The sequence below is a fragment of the Macaca thibetana genome, chromosome 3, assembly GCF_024542745.1.
Source record: "Macaca thibetana thibetana isolate TM-01 chromosome 3, ASM2454274v1, whole genome shotgun sequence".
NCBI lineage: Eukaryota > Metazoa > Chordata > Mammalia > Primates > Cercopithecidae > Macaca > Macaca thibetana.
The window spans coordinates 105,362,031-105,377,211 of NC_065580.1; the positions used below are offsets into that span (position 1 = coordinate 105,362,031).

General features: G+C 46.0%; 1 protein-coding gene across 3 annotated transcripts in view; it reads left to right on the forward strand.

Annotated features, from left to right (window-relative positions):
- The window catches only part of NPSR1 (neuropeptide S receptor 1), a 235,588-nt gene extending 220,772 nt beyond the window's left edge, over positions 1–14,816 (forward strand). For 2 of the 3 annotated variants that reach the window (XM_050785491.1, XM_050785493.1), the window contains exon 9: positions 14,560–14,816. In XM_050785491.1, the coding sequence (XP_050641448.1) occupies positions 14,560–14,668 (109 nt within the window). In that variant the 3' untranslated portion in view covers positions 14,669–14,816. The remainder of the gene's footprint in view (positions 1–14,559) is intronic. The other variant, XM_050785494.1, reaches the window with a different exon arrangement.
- The last annotated feature ends 365 nt before the right edge of the window (positions 14,817–15,181 follow it).

A 15,181-nucleotide genomic window follows, 5' to 3' on the forward strand; every position in this document is an offset into this window, starting at 1 on the left:
TTTTTTTAAATTAAAAGTATATATAATATATAATAATACTCATATCCCCAAATATAAAGAATCTCAACATATTAATAAGAAAAGGCAAATAACCCAACCAAAAGTAGCAGAACAAAGAAATGACAATAAACCTATATGTCTAACATCATTACTTACTAGGAAATATGTATATTAATACCAAATTGAGAATCATTACATACACAATACAATGGTTAAAATTTAAAAACACAGAAAATATCAAGAGGTAGTTAATGTGTTAAGCAACTCGAATACTCAACTTCTGTTTGGAGTGTAAATTGGTGGAACCTATGCACCCCTATAACATAACAATTTTCTAGCTGGGGTTATTAATACTATATTAATATTAATAGTTAATATTAATGTGTTTATTTATTGACTATTGAAATACTTATAATATTTTAACAAACAAGATATACATATACACTGGTTTTAACATATTAAATAGGTGTTTAGTATAAATTTAAAGTATGTCTGATGTGAACAGGGCTTCAACTTTGCCAAACAAAGGCAAAGATAAGGAAGCCGGGGGATTGGAGGCACTGGAAAATCCTCTTTTAACAGGGCAGAAGGAAAAGAAACAGGGAAAGCTCTCAAAGGTGAATTAGAAGAATATATCTGTAATATTTGTTGAAGCATTTCCATAATACACTGCATGTCAGAATTTCCCTTAGAAGAAGGAAGAGCTGGCTTTTTCTCTTCTCCCCCTTTTGCTACCCTGGCACAAATGGGCTCCATTTCAGATTTATTTTATTTTATTTTTCCAAATCCTCAGATACCTTTCCTCCTATGGCTACATTACCACACTCCGAATCAGTCTCAAGTAACTCTAATGTCTGAGTGATAGAGTTACACAAGGTCCACAATTTTAGAGGCATAATATCCCCTAACTGGAGAGCTCTAAGCAGAGTTTTTACTACCTGTAACCATTCTCTGCGATTCAGCTGCACTTTAGTCTGATACTGAAACCAGTAACAATGTTGTTCAACATGGGCAAACAATCACTTCAAAGTCTTTTTCTTTCACTTCTACTCCCATAGACAGCAACAGTCCTTGAAACAGCCATAAATATTCTGAGGCCAGAGAGATGGAATTCCCATAATGAAAGCTTAAGAAGGTTCCCCTTAACAATATCTGAGCCTTACCCGCTCCTAGGGGGTTCCCCTTCTTGTTCTCCCCTACTCACCCGTGCTGACCCTGCTCGCTTCGCCACTTGTTGGGGGCCGCACCGGGGTGGTGGAGAATGAAAGAACACACACAAAGACAAAGACACACAGAGAACATGGCGGCCGCACCCAGAGCCTCCACCTCACTTTATTTATACTCCATAAACCTCACGTCAGCAGAAAGAATGCAATGCAAAACAAACTTTCTTTTCCCACATGTAACCTTCTACTCAGTACCTTGTTTCTATATTCTTTCTTATCTACCCGCCTTCTTGGCGCCTACGGGAGTTCATTAAAAGTTCAGTTGGAGATACTGTCCTTGAGCCCTATCTATTCTCAGCATACTGTTTTCAAAGGCCCCTGCAATTCCCCATCCAGAGTCTATGTACTGTTTCTCAAGACACGCCCGCTCTTAGCATCCTTAGCAGGTATAAGACAGAGGGGCACTACGTTTCTCTCTTCTGACTAGCCCATGAACGCCAGTGGTATGGTCGCCTTTGGGCAAGCTTGGGTGAGAGTTACAGGAGAAACAGCCCTTCCCGACCTCTCTCCCCACCTGCTTCAGATTGCAGAGTCCATGAAGGGTCATTCTCAGCAGACATAATAAGGATCCTGGATGCATTCTTTTTTTTTGAGATGGAGTCTCACTCTCACTCTATCCCCCAGTCTGGAGTGCCGTGATGCGATCTCGACTCACTGCAAGCTCCGCCCCCTGGGTTCACGCCATTCTCCTGCCTCAGCCTTCAGAGTAGCTGGGACTACAGGCGCCCGACACTGCGCCCGGCTAATTTTTTTTTGGTATTTTTTAGTAGAGACGGGGGATTTCGTCATGTTAGCCAGAATGGTCTCGATCTCCTGACCTCGTGATCCACCTGCCTCGGCCTCCCAAAGTGCTGGGATTACAGGCATGAGCCACCGCGCCCGGCCGCATTCTTCTTTTTAAAAATGAGGGCATTTCCTCATAAATCACCAGGCTCTTCCTAAGGAAAGTTTGCTCCCACAGCAATGCCCAGAGTCCACTTGCCTTACAGACCCACCTTCCTTCCCTGCCTTATTTTAAAAGGAGAGAGAAAAGCTCCAGTTTTCATCATAACAAAACGAACGCTGGGATGAATCTATTTCAATGCGCCTGCCATACTTTGTAGTCCCTACTGAGGGACAATGCCCTGCACAGCCCTGGATACTTGGGCCAACGTTTGGTCCCACGTGGTCTCCACCTGCCAACCAAAACAGATGAGGCAGAGGTGGATGCCCATGGATTGGTCAGCACACTATGGCTGAGAGATAAGCCAGTTAATGGGAATTGAAACCCAAAGTTCATGATGTAAAATTCAAATGAGATAAGTCACAATGAACCATCTCAAAACCATAAGACAGCAGGAGCTGTGAGTAAAGGGAGGAAGTCAGCTCATGGAGAAAGGACAATGGCACAGTTGTAGAGAGACATGCAAATGATAAGAGGATAGCAGAGGGACAGGAGGCAGAGCGCACAGCCTGGAGGAAACTATTCACAGAGATATTGTGGAACCTGTCCATTGTTCAGTACTTTCTTTCCATGTCTATGTTTATAATAAGCCCCTTTTTCCTTGACCTGACTTGGGTGGTCAAGGTCACTGTGCCTTGCCTGATTGAAACAACTCATTTGCACAACTGCATAATGAGACTGTGACAAGTGATCCAGAAAACCGTGATCATATGGGCTTCTCCTCTTCCTACCTAAAATAGCAGATGCCTTGAGCTACAAACTTTGGGAAAAGGGTATAAATAAGCACTAGATAGTTTTGCAAGATTTGCACTTTAGAGAGAAAGGAGAGTAAGCTAGGTGAATTATTGGGATATTCTTTAGGTTACTATGAGGTTTGGAGGTTACGGTTAGAAAAAAAGTTTCCTGCAGCAAAACCCCTGCCAAATTGAAAAATTCTTTAGCCACATGGGAGATCTTCAAGGAAATCATGGTGCTGGTTAAAAAAATAAAAAAAAATTAAAAAAAAAAAAAAGATTTTGACTTTCTCCTCTTCTGGGGATGGGAGAACTAAAGTCAGGCCTCAGTGTCATCTTTCCACCCAGGAGCAAGACCGAGCCCTTCCACTGTGGGACGTTGAGGCCTGAATAAGACCCTTCTAAGCAAAGGTGAAAGAGGCTCTGAGTACAAGTACCCATAAACATGGGCTGCTGTAACATAGGAACCCAGAACCCTAATCATCAAAGCCAACGAATGTCTCTAAGAAAGGGACTGACTGTCCTGACAGAGTTTTAAGAGCCAAAGGCTTTGTGGACTGAACCTCCAAAACAGAGCAGATGGGAGGAGGGATGGTGAGAAGGCTTATTCCCAAGCCAAGCCCTGGAGAGGATGGCAAAGTGGCAGGTGGAAAGTGTGGTAGATGTGGAGTGCCATGTGAGATAGGATATCCCAGTTGATGCCTCACAAGTCCTGGTACTTGCTGCCTCTCATTGCACCTCCTGTTTCTATCTTCAGTAAAGGCTTGAGGCTATTTGGAGCCCAGAAGCCAGCAGCTGGAGGGAACAGGCAATTGGCCAGGCCAACTCCTCAGCCCAAGGAAAGCAGGCCTGGGGCAATGCCCACTGGCCAGCAACATCAGAGGGCCCATAAGAAACAAAGTCCCCGTGACTCACAACTGTCATAGCTGTGAAGCAGTGTCATCTTTCTTCCTGAAGATTTCCTGTATCACCCCAGGAGCAACAGGGATGATTGATTTTTGCTCTGGAAATAAATAATGGGTCACTGGGGACATGAATAGAACTATAGCTTCCTTAAGAAGCAATCTCTCTTAAGAAATTATAAAGCAAGTGGCTCTCCTGCTCAGTGGCGTCTGTGGCATTGTACTCCCAGCCTTTCAGGATAAGTCTAAAACAGTTTGGCACTCAGTTCCAAGCTCACCTATGGAAAAGGGGGAACTCCAAAATCTGTAGAATAAATAAAGCAATGAGGTATGCCTACCCTAAATGGAGAAAGTACAGCCAGTATTATTAAAAACTTTCAGTCTTTAAAATTTATAACATGGAAAGCTATACTATATTGAAGTATCTGAGTCTCCCCAAAAACATGACATTAGGGAGGAAATCAAACGAGAGGAATCTAAGATTGACAGTTCAACTAGCCAAATCGCCAAATAATCTGCAGGCACAGTGGGATAGTGGACTGTTACTAAATAAACCCCTGGTGAATTTTCTTTATTAAAGAGCAAGAAGTCAGCAGATTTCAAAGCCCTGGGAATGTGGGGATGTAGGCCCTCTCAGCGATAGCCAAAAGTGAGAGTTAGGAAGGGTCTAAAACCTCTGCTCCCCCTTCACTAGAAAGCCAGCCCTGGGGAGGGAGGGACCAGGCGGCAGCCCCACTCTGCACCACACAGCCCTCTGTTACTCCCGTCTGGCCTATTAGTCTCTCCCTTAGCCTGACCTAAGTAACTCTAACCCAAGTAAGGAGAAAAACAAAGTTGGGAATTTCAGCATTCCTGACCAAGAAAGGTTGAGGATCAGTCTGCAAAAAGTAAGCCCCAAAGTCAACGAAAGGGAATGAGATCTGGACACACAGCTGCACTCAACATCTAGCATGACCCTCAGCAGGATGCACCGTTGGGCACAGCAGTGGCTACGCTTGTCCAGCAGAAATGGGGGGGCGGGGGTGAGCTTGCTCTCAGCAGAAGAGAGAAACCTCCCACTAAGGGAAGAAGGAGCTGGGTGCATGAGATTGGCCCAGTAAGACAAACCTTCTCCTCAAAATAAGAGGGGCAGCTCTCACAGTATTGTGGTCTTGGTCACTCGTGTTTGCCCCCTGAGTCAGTTTCCATGGACTCCCATTTAAACCCTGGGGGCAGGCAGGCAGGGTCACTAGAAATCTGTGAGGCGTTAGGACTACTCTGTCCCCCTGTGACAAAATATAACACAGATGGGGAAAGAGGTGCTGCTGACCCTTAAATCTCCAAAGACCTGAATGGGGGTGGCTCAGAGCAACAAACTGCCTACTTGCACCAAGCCCACTTGCAGAAGACAGGACTTTGGTGGGAAAGATCAACCACTCCTGAGGACCTGCCCCTTGCTGCCTTTCATTGCACCTACTGTTTCTATCATTGATAAAGGAAAGATGTTGCATGCACCACTCTATTTAGCATTTAAGGTCAAGGTTCTGGGGAAATGAGTCCCACAACACTGGCAGGAAGAAGGTCTACTCCATGACAGGGCTGCCACAGTATGGTAGCAGACAGGACTTTTCATCAATGACAGCCTCTGGAAACCATGGGGAGAAAGTGTCCTGCATAACCAAGTGGAGGCAAACACCAGTGAAGCGTGGATTAGACAATGAAACGATTCAAGTGAAACAACAGAACAATTCAAGGGGGAGAAACAAGGGCCCAGTCATTCACAGTACTGCAAAGTGATTAGTCTAAAATGCAAATTTGATGACAACAGATCCTGTTTAAAATCTTTACCTTTTCTCCATCCCACATATCCTCTCCTATCAGACATAGTAAACTACTGCTAGGATTATTGCAGTAGTCTTCTGACTGTCACCAGTCTCACCTCACTGCACTCCTCCACTTCCCCACTGCTTTCACAACAATCCATGTAAACCTCCAAACTCTTCGGGGCCCTTCTTACCTCTAGCAATGTTCCCCGACTTCCTATACCTTTGGGGCAAAAGTCTACACACATTATAGGCCTTAAAACAGCCTCCATCCATTCATTCATTCATTTAACAAATATTTATCAAGTGCCAGTTCCATCCCAGACTACTGTTAAGAGTGGTAGGGAACAGTAAACCAAAGACCAGAAGTCCCTGACTTTAGGAAGTTACATTCTATGGGCAAAATGTAGCACCCTCTGTGTTCAGCTCTTCTGCATTCAGTGGTGTGGGCACGGGCTTTTACCAGCTCATGGAGACCAAGGGTGCACATCCCTTCCCAACATTGCATTCAGTGATATTGCTTTGGTAGCCTGAAATCAACCTGGATGGGAATATTTACACTGCGGAAATCAGAAGAAGTCACTACAAATAAGCAGACACTAGGCTTTTTCTTTTTCAAGAACAGGTACGTGAACATTTACCAGCATACTTTTGTACCTTAGTCCAGGCTGCTCTCTGTGCCTAGAAATCACTTCTTCTTGTCATCTGCCTGATGAATACCTACCTTCAAGACTTAATTCAAATATCAAAGCAGTTTTGGACCCAAGAGGGAGAGCAGACTCCTCCTCCCTCTGAGCTGCCTCTGTACCGTGCACACACCCAGAACACCTTCTGCACTTACCTAGTCATATGACTGTCACCCCACTGTACTGTAGATTTCTTGGAGCCAGGGATGAGTCAGACGTGACTCATCAATATCCCCAGCCCCTGGTATAGTGCCTGGCCCAGTTCCTGGACCACTCTAAAATAAATTCCTGTTGAATATATTTGGAGCCAGGAAAAAATATGTATCTCATTTTAACAGCTGTCATCAGATTTCATTTTAGGAAAGGAATCAAGTATGAGGTGAAATGAGCCCAAATTGTGGAAATGACCATGGGATATTTAGGTATAGTAATATGTAACACTGAGATTTCCTTTTTTGAGCTAAAATTATTCCATACCTAAAAGATATATTCACAATGTGAATGCCTTATGTAAATGGTTGCACTGGTGAATGTTAAGAAAAATGGCTGAGTTCCATAACTGAGTTAATGGGGTGCAGAACAGGGAAGACATGAGCAACAAACATGGTGATCCCTAGACTGAATTTGCTCAGAATAAGGAGGCTGGAGCCAGAAGTGACCACAATTAATAAGCCCCCTGGGAATTTATGAAAATCTTGTGAAGCTCTAGATACTTCAGAATCCTTGGACTAGGGCTTTAAATTCATCTCATCTAGATATGAAAAAACAGGGTGGCCTAATTTGACAGCTTAATCAGGAAGAAGTGGGTAAGATGGATGGATGGATGGATGGATGGATGGATGGATGGATGGATGGATGGATTGATAGATGAACAGATAGATCTCTGAAAGCAGAGGTTGTGAAAGGCTTAGTAGTGGAGGTGGCAAGTGAGATATTAGACCGTTCTTGCATTGATATAAAGAAGTATCTGGGGCTGGGAAACTTACAGATAAAAGAGATTTAATTGGTTCGCGGTTCTGCAGGCTTTACAGGAAGCATGATGCTGGCATCTGCTTCTGCTGAGGCCTCACAAATCTTATAATAATGGCAGAAGGTGGGCCGGGCGCGGTGGCTCAAGCCTGTAATCCCAGCACTTTGGGAGGCCGAGACGGGCAGATCATGAGGTCAGGAGATCGAGACCATCCTGGCTAACACGGTGAAACCCCGTCTCTACTAAAAAAAATACAAAAAACTAGCTGGGCGAGGTGGAGAGCGCCTGTAGTCCCAGCTACTCGGGAGGCTGAGGCAGGAGAATGGCGTAAACCCGGGAGGCGGAGCTTGCAGTGAGCAGAGATTCGGCCACCGCACTCCAGCCTGGGTGACAGAGCGAGACTCCATCTCAAAAAAAAAAGAATAATAATGGCAGAAGGTGACAGGGAGCCAGCATGTCACATGGCAAGAGAGAGAGGGAGAAGGCACCACACTCTTTTAAACAACCAGATCTCATGTGAACTACCAGAGCAAGAACTCACTCATCATCAGGGGATGGGGCTAAGACAGTCAGGTGGGATCCACTCCCAGAAAAAAACATTTCCCGCTAGGCCCTCTCTCCAACAGTGGGGATTATATTTCACCTTGAGATTTGGAGGGAACAGACATCTAAGCCATATCATTTCATCTCTGGTCCCCAAATATCATGTCCCTCTCACATTACAAAATACAATCATACCTTTCCAGTAGTTCCCCAAAGTCTTAAGTCTTTCCAGCATCAAGTCCAAAGTCCTAAGTCTCATCAGAGACTCATTCTCCTTCCACCATCAGTCTGTAAAATCAAAGACAAGTTATTTGCTTCCAAGATACAATGGTGGTACAAGCATTGGGTAAACATTCCCATTCCAAAAGAAAGAAATTCACCAAAAGAAAGGGGCAATAGGCACCACACAAGTCTAAAACCAAGCAGGACAGTCATCGCATTTTAAAGCTCCAAAATAATCGATCTCCTTTGACTTCATGTCACACCCTGGTATAAGGGGTGGGCCCCCAAGACCTTGGACAGATCCACCCCTGTGGCTTTGCAGGGTGCACCACACATGGCTGTTCTCAAGGGTTGGAGTGGAGTGCTTGTAGCTTTTCCAGGCAGAGTTTGCAAGCTGCCCACCTAACATGTTGGGGTCTGGAAGGCGAGTGGCCCCCTTCCCATAGCTTCACTAGGCAGTGTCCCAGTGGTAACTCTGTGTAGAGGCTCCAATCCCACATTTCCCCCTGCCATTGCCCTCGTAGAGTTTCTCTGTTGGGGCTCCACCCTGCAACAGGCTTCTTCCTGGGCACCAAGCTCTTCCATAATCCTCTGAAATCTAGGAAGCCTCATTCATGCTTACATTCTGAGCATCTGAAGACTTAACATCATGTGACAACTGCCGAGGCATGACTTGCACCCTCTAGAGCTGCAGTCCAAGCTGTACATTTGCCCCTTTGAGTCATGGCTGAAGCCAGAGTGGCCAGGAGGCAGGGATAAGTGTGGCAGCACAGGGAAGCAAGGCCCTGGGCCAGGTCCCCTAAGCCACTTTTCTCTGAGGCCTCTGGGCCTATGATGGAAGGGACTGCCCCAAGACTTCTAAAGTGCCTTCAAGGCCTTTTTCCCATTGTCTTAGACATTAACACTTGGCTCCCTTTAGGTCAGGCTAATCTCCCTAGCGAGTGGTTACTCCACAGCCTGCTTGAACTTCTCTCCTGAAAATGATTTTCTTTCCTGCTACATAGCCTGTTTATTAGTCCGTTTTCATGCTGCTGATAGAGACATACCTAAGACTGGATGATCTATTCAGGAAAAATGATTTAATGGACTTACCGTTCCACAAGGCTGGCGAGGCCTCACAATCATGGTGGAAGGCAAGGAGGAGCAATTTATGTCTTACATGGATGGTAGCAGGCAAAGAGAGAGAGAGAAATCCTCTTTATAAAATAATCAGGTCTCATGAGACTTATTCACTATCCTGAGAACAGCACAGGAAAGACTTCCCCCCATGATTCAATTATCTCACACTGGGTCTCTCTCACAACACATGGGAATTCAAGATGAGATTGGGTGAGGATACAGCCTAACCATATCAGTCAACATGAAAATTTTCCAAATTTTTACGCTGTGCTTCCCTTTTAAACGTAAGTTCCAGTTTCAGGTCATTTATTTGCTCGCACATATAAACACTGGCTGTTCGAAGCAACTAGGCCACTTCTTGAACACTTTGCTGCTTAGAAATTTCTACTGCTGGATACCCTAGGTCATCACTCTTAAGTTGAAACTTCCACAGAGCCTTAGGGCCTGGACAAAATGCAGTCAAGCTCTTTACTAAAGCATAACATGGGTGACTTTACTCCAGTTCCTAATAACATCATTTCCATCTGAGACCTCATCAGCCTGGACTTCAATATCTCTATCAGCATTTTGGTCACAACCATTTAACCGGTCTACAAGTTGCAAACTTTCCTTCATCTTCCTGTCTTCTTCTGAAACCTCCAAATTCTTCCAATCTCTGCCCATTACCCACTTCCAATGCTGGATCCACATTTTTAGGTACCTTTATAGCAATGCCCCACTCCTCAGTACTGATTTTGTGTTATGCCATTCTTGCATTGCTATAAAAATGTACCTGAGGCTGGCTAATTTATAGAGAAAAAGGGTTTAATTGGCTCATGATTCTGCAGGCTTTACATGAAGCATGGTGCTGGGGAGGCCTCAGGGAGCTTACACTATGGTGAAAGGTGAAGGGGGAGCCAATGTGTCACATGGTCAGATCAGGAGCAAGAGAGAGATGGAGATACCACACTGTTTTAAACAACCAGATCTCACATGAACTACCAGAGCAAGAACTCATGCTTCACCAAGTGGATAGGGCTAAGCCACCTCCCACCAGGCCCCCACCTCCAACACTGGGGATTACATTTCACCATGAGATTTGGAGGGGGCAAACATCCAAACCATAACAGAGATGAATGCCAAGACAGCTGGACTAGATGAGGCAAGCCAGGAATAGCCTTCAGAAACAGCCTAGGTAGGAGGCAGGAAGACAAGGCGGCAGGAAGTAGTGGGGAACAAAGCAGGCTCCTCATCATTCAACTTCCCCTGAGTGCAGCAAAGGGGCTCTGTTTTCAACCCCTAGCTGAACTGATCATTGATAACTAAAGTTATAACAACTCATACCTGTAAGGGCCATGGTGAGTTACAGCTGGCAAGAGCCCTAAAGATACACAGTCTTCTATTTAAAGAGAAGACTGAGGCCCAGAGAAATGAGTAAATTTCCCCATAAGCAGAGAGTTGAGACTGGAATCTGGCTTCCCACCCCAGCCCAGTGCTCTTGGAACTAGAGGACTGTCCTCACCCTGTCCACTAAGGGGAGCCTTGGCACGCTGGCCACCACCAGCCCAGTGATGCTAGGAAAGTTGCAGTGCTTATCTATCTGTGTGCGCCTCCCTTTGCTCAAATGTAAAGTAGAAACAATAATACTGCCTGTCAGGATCTTCTTGTAAGAACTAAATTACTTAATATTTTAAAACATAGTGGTGTCATATTTGAGTTCACGTTACCCTAAGATTCACCACACCATCAGGTTGCTCCAAGGAGTTCAGATTCCTGGGTAGAGACCTGATGAAAATGGGCACCGGTTAAAAAAAAAGGAGGGATAATTTGGCAGTAGGGTTGTCATTTATGTTGTCCCCAAGTCCTACCCCCGGAATTGTGCAAGGGCCACAATAGTCAGAAATGGATTGTTTCATGGGATGTTCAATGAAACCTCAGTGAAACCATGGGACCGTCTTGTCTTATTGCTTAAAACCACTGAAAGCTGAAAGGGTTGGATCTATGGAGCTTCCAGGTAACATCCTCTGAGGACCCTAGGAATGGTGAATGAGGGAGGAAGGGAGTAAGGAGAGAAGAATTTAAACTGAGCAGAGTCAGGCAAACTCTCCCTGCATGCGCAACTAACAGGAAAACCCAGGTCCCATGTGAAGTACCAAGTTACAGGACCCCAGCAGGCCATGTCAGTTCCCTTTCCCCTTTCTGGACTTACTGCTCCACCAAGGCTCAGCAGACCATTGGCTCTCCCTTTTCCTCTGTTCTCCTGGCTCCCGCTACCTTCGCTTTTTTCAGCAACAGATGTATTTTTCAAGGATCCTGCTCCTGGGAAGTACTTCCTCTATCACTTCACTTATCTCACCTGATGCACTATACCTAGTTATCAGCTTAATTGCCTGCTTCCACCACTGACAGTTACAATCAGGTGTATTCTATCTTCATCCCTGTGGCATTATCACTCCAAAACAATAGTAGACAGTCTTTGCATATTTATTGGATGAATGAATTAATGAATGAATGCATGGAACTCTTCCTGACAATGAAATTCAGGCCCTAGTCCCACACATAAGTAATTAAAGGTCAAAGTGACCATACTGAGCAAGTTCCTGAGCCCTTGCTAGTAAAAACAGGGCCCCTGGAGCAACATTGGTCTTTCTTGGAAGTTTATTAAAAATACAGACTCTCAGGCTGAATCCAGACTTGCATTTTAACAAGATCCCCAGATGATTCCCACATATTGAAGGTTAAGAAGCCCTGTTCTAAGGGGTAACGTCTTCCAGAGAGCTTAGCTGCTTCCAGCGCCCTACCTCAAGGGTCTGATTCAAGGAATGAGATGGAAGGCTGCAAATGCAGGCAGATCACTAAGGTCTCTGGCCCTGGGGCTCCATCATCAGTCCACCCTCCACCCCAGATAGGCCTAGAGATTCCCAAGTGTGAGGCAAGGAATCAAGTGCTCCCTGAGAGGGTGTCAAGCCCCAGCGCCTCCTGGAGGTCTCCAGCTGTGCAGAGTCATGCTCTTGGCAGCACCTGGCTGCTATTGTTCGGAGAGAATGAGGAGCTGCGGGGACAGTGGCACTGTACATGCTGACTAAAAGGCGGGGCTCCTATCTGCATTTGGAATGACAGACCCAATTCTATTTGGGAAAGAAGCACAATTACCCTTTATTACAGGATTTCAATGGCAGGAACCAGCCAAATGGACCAGGAAATGATTAAGAGACAAAAGTCAAGGCATTATGTGTGCACCATGCTTAGTCCAGGCCTAAAAGCCCTATTGTAATGGCCACTGTTCCTGTAGCCCCTCCTGAGCCCCACCACCCTCCTCAGAAACACTGTGGCTACTTGGCACACTGCAAGGCCTATTTGTCTCTCCTCAAGGAAAAGGGTGTAAAGCTACAGCAAACTTTGCCAGGGACTGGGAGGGATGGTGGGGCAGGGAGAGGTGAAGGAGCAAAAGACAGGTGGGACAGGAGTTGACAGCCATAGACCACAAGCAGATCTGGGAAGGATGCAGACAGCAGAATTTGTAAATGTTGTACTACAGCTTAGAAGAGAGGAGAGAAAGAAGAGGGCAGGGAAATATCACTGCTGTCCCAAATCATGGGGCAGGATGTCAGGAAGTTCAAGTTCAAAACACTTACCCCACATACTGGCTATGTGACTTAGGCATTTTGCTTATGCTTTTTGGGTCTCATTTTCCTGGTCTGCAACATGCAGATGCTGATATTAGTCGTATGTGATGACATGCCAATGAAATTAACTGAAATAAAGCATAGGAAAGTGCTTAGCACAGTTTTTGTCACATTAACTGTGAATTCTAGTTCAGAAAGAATTAGAAATTGCTTCCTTTTGCCTGTCAACTAGTACATACAGCACCGCCTCAGCCCTGCCCATGCCACCCCTTGAGAAAGGCTTAAGGCATGATTCCTCTCAAGATATTAGAGGTTGGTGCAAAAACTATTGTGGTTTTCGCCATTACTTTTAATACAGCCTAATATTTGTATTTTAGTGGGGACTTCAAAAGAGTCAATGGCTTCTCTTTCAAAAGAAAGACTCTCTAATCATGGAAATGGTATCAGGAGGTCTGAGAAGGACCTAGGCTGATATCTCTTGAGTCATGACCGCTATGGGACCACTTTCCTACTCAGCCTCTGTCTGAGACCATTGAATAAGATCTGAATCCAGTATTCATTGAGCAAGGTTAGAGAGAAATGCCCTGACAGCAGAAAAAGACTTGGAATGCCGGGGGCTCCGCTGCAGGACTCCCGTAGTGAGGGTCAGTGGGTGGCAGGAGTCACTGGGGAATCAGGCCCAGGAAAGTCAGGGCTGTAGGTCACATGGCAAAGCCTAGGAGTCCCCCAGACAGACACACAACCTGGGCCTGCCCCCCACTCCTGGATAGTAGACACCTGTACCCACTGCTCCGAAGGAGTTGGAAAGTTAGAAGGTTTATGTTTGGTTCATGAACCACAAGATGGGGCCACCAAGATGACAATGATTCTGCTAGCCAAAAGGATCTGGGTCTCAGCATGGACAGTGGAGCGACTGAGCACTGGTGAGCCACAATTCTCATGGGTGGGGCCAGGAAGGTAATGTTCCCACAGGTGGTAGGACTTGGATGCATGGGGGTATGGGGGTGGCAAGAGCACAGAGCCAAGCTGAGATCAGACTGGTGGTCCGTAGGACCCCTTATCCCAAACCTGACACAAAGAGGGTGGCCCATTCCTGCCTCCTTGCAGACACTCTTGAGGAGAAGGCAGTGGAAGACAAGACAAGGGCTTCTAGAGAGAGTGTGGCAGCCAGGCCCTGGGTGTTGGGACAAGTGTCACTGCACTATTTGGGGGTCTGGGAAGGGGATGGAGGTCAGGGTCAGAGGCACAACCTCAGAAAAGCTGGATGGAGCAATAGTGATGCCCAGGTAGCAGACTGCACATGCCTGATGAGGACTGGTCCACCCACTCGAGGAGTCGAGGGAGACCAGAGGCAGAGGGGTCAGTTGGCTGAGGGCTGGCTGACAGGGTAGGATTGGTGACAGATGTGGGAGAAAATGTTTGTACCCATTAGAATCATAAAACTGAAATGGCTGCAGAGTCACTAGAGTAATTCTAAAGCCTCCAGGGAGGCTTTGAGTCAGGTGCTTGAAGATGCTGTCCACATTCAGCTGAAGTGGCCACAATGCCAGTTGTCACTTCAAAACAGACACCCAGAAGAGGCAGGAGGGCCCAGCCCTTAGGAAAGAGTTGAAGAAGATGAACGAAGCAGAGCTGTCACCCAAAATAAAAGGCTATTTGTGGTGGTATTAAGTAGAAAGTGAAGAACCAAATGGGAGGTAGACTGTATCTTATGAGAAATGACCACAATGAGGTCACACATTCCTTCCTTTTATGCAAATAGGAAGACCCAGGTCCCTATACATTTCAATAAGCCTTTCTTTCCCAGGGTCATCTCTCCCCATCAGCTCCAGGAGGTTGCCCTAACGCTCTGCCCTCAAAGAGAGAACTGGAAGGGTACTTGGCCGGGTGTACCTTCCTGGGCTCTTCCAAGATGACAGCTCTCACCCTGTGCTGCAGGTGGCCCTGTGCCTGCTGCCCCTTCTCACTGCTTACCAGGGCACATGGACACCGTTGGTTCCAAAAATGGGTCACAGCAGGATGGGCTGCTTCAGAATCACCAGGGAGGGCTATAAGAAGGCAGACTTCTTCTTTTTCTTTTCTTTTCTTTTTTTTTTTTTTTTTTTTTTTTTGAGAGACAGAGTTTCACTCTTTTGACCCAGGCTGGAGTTCAATGGTGCGACCTTGGCTCACTGCAACCTCCACCTCCTGGATTCAAGCAATTCTGCCTCCGCCTCCCCAGTAGCTGGGATTACAGGCCCCCGCCACCATGCATGGCTAATTTTTGGTATTTTTAGTAGAGACAGGGTTTCACCATGTTGGCTAGGCTGGTCCCGAAATCCTGACCTCAACTGATGCACCTGCCTCAGCCTCCCAAAGTGCTGGGATTACAAGTGTGAGCCACCGCATCCCGCAAAGAAGTCAGACTTCTAAACCTAGAAATTCTGATG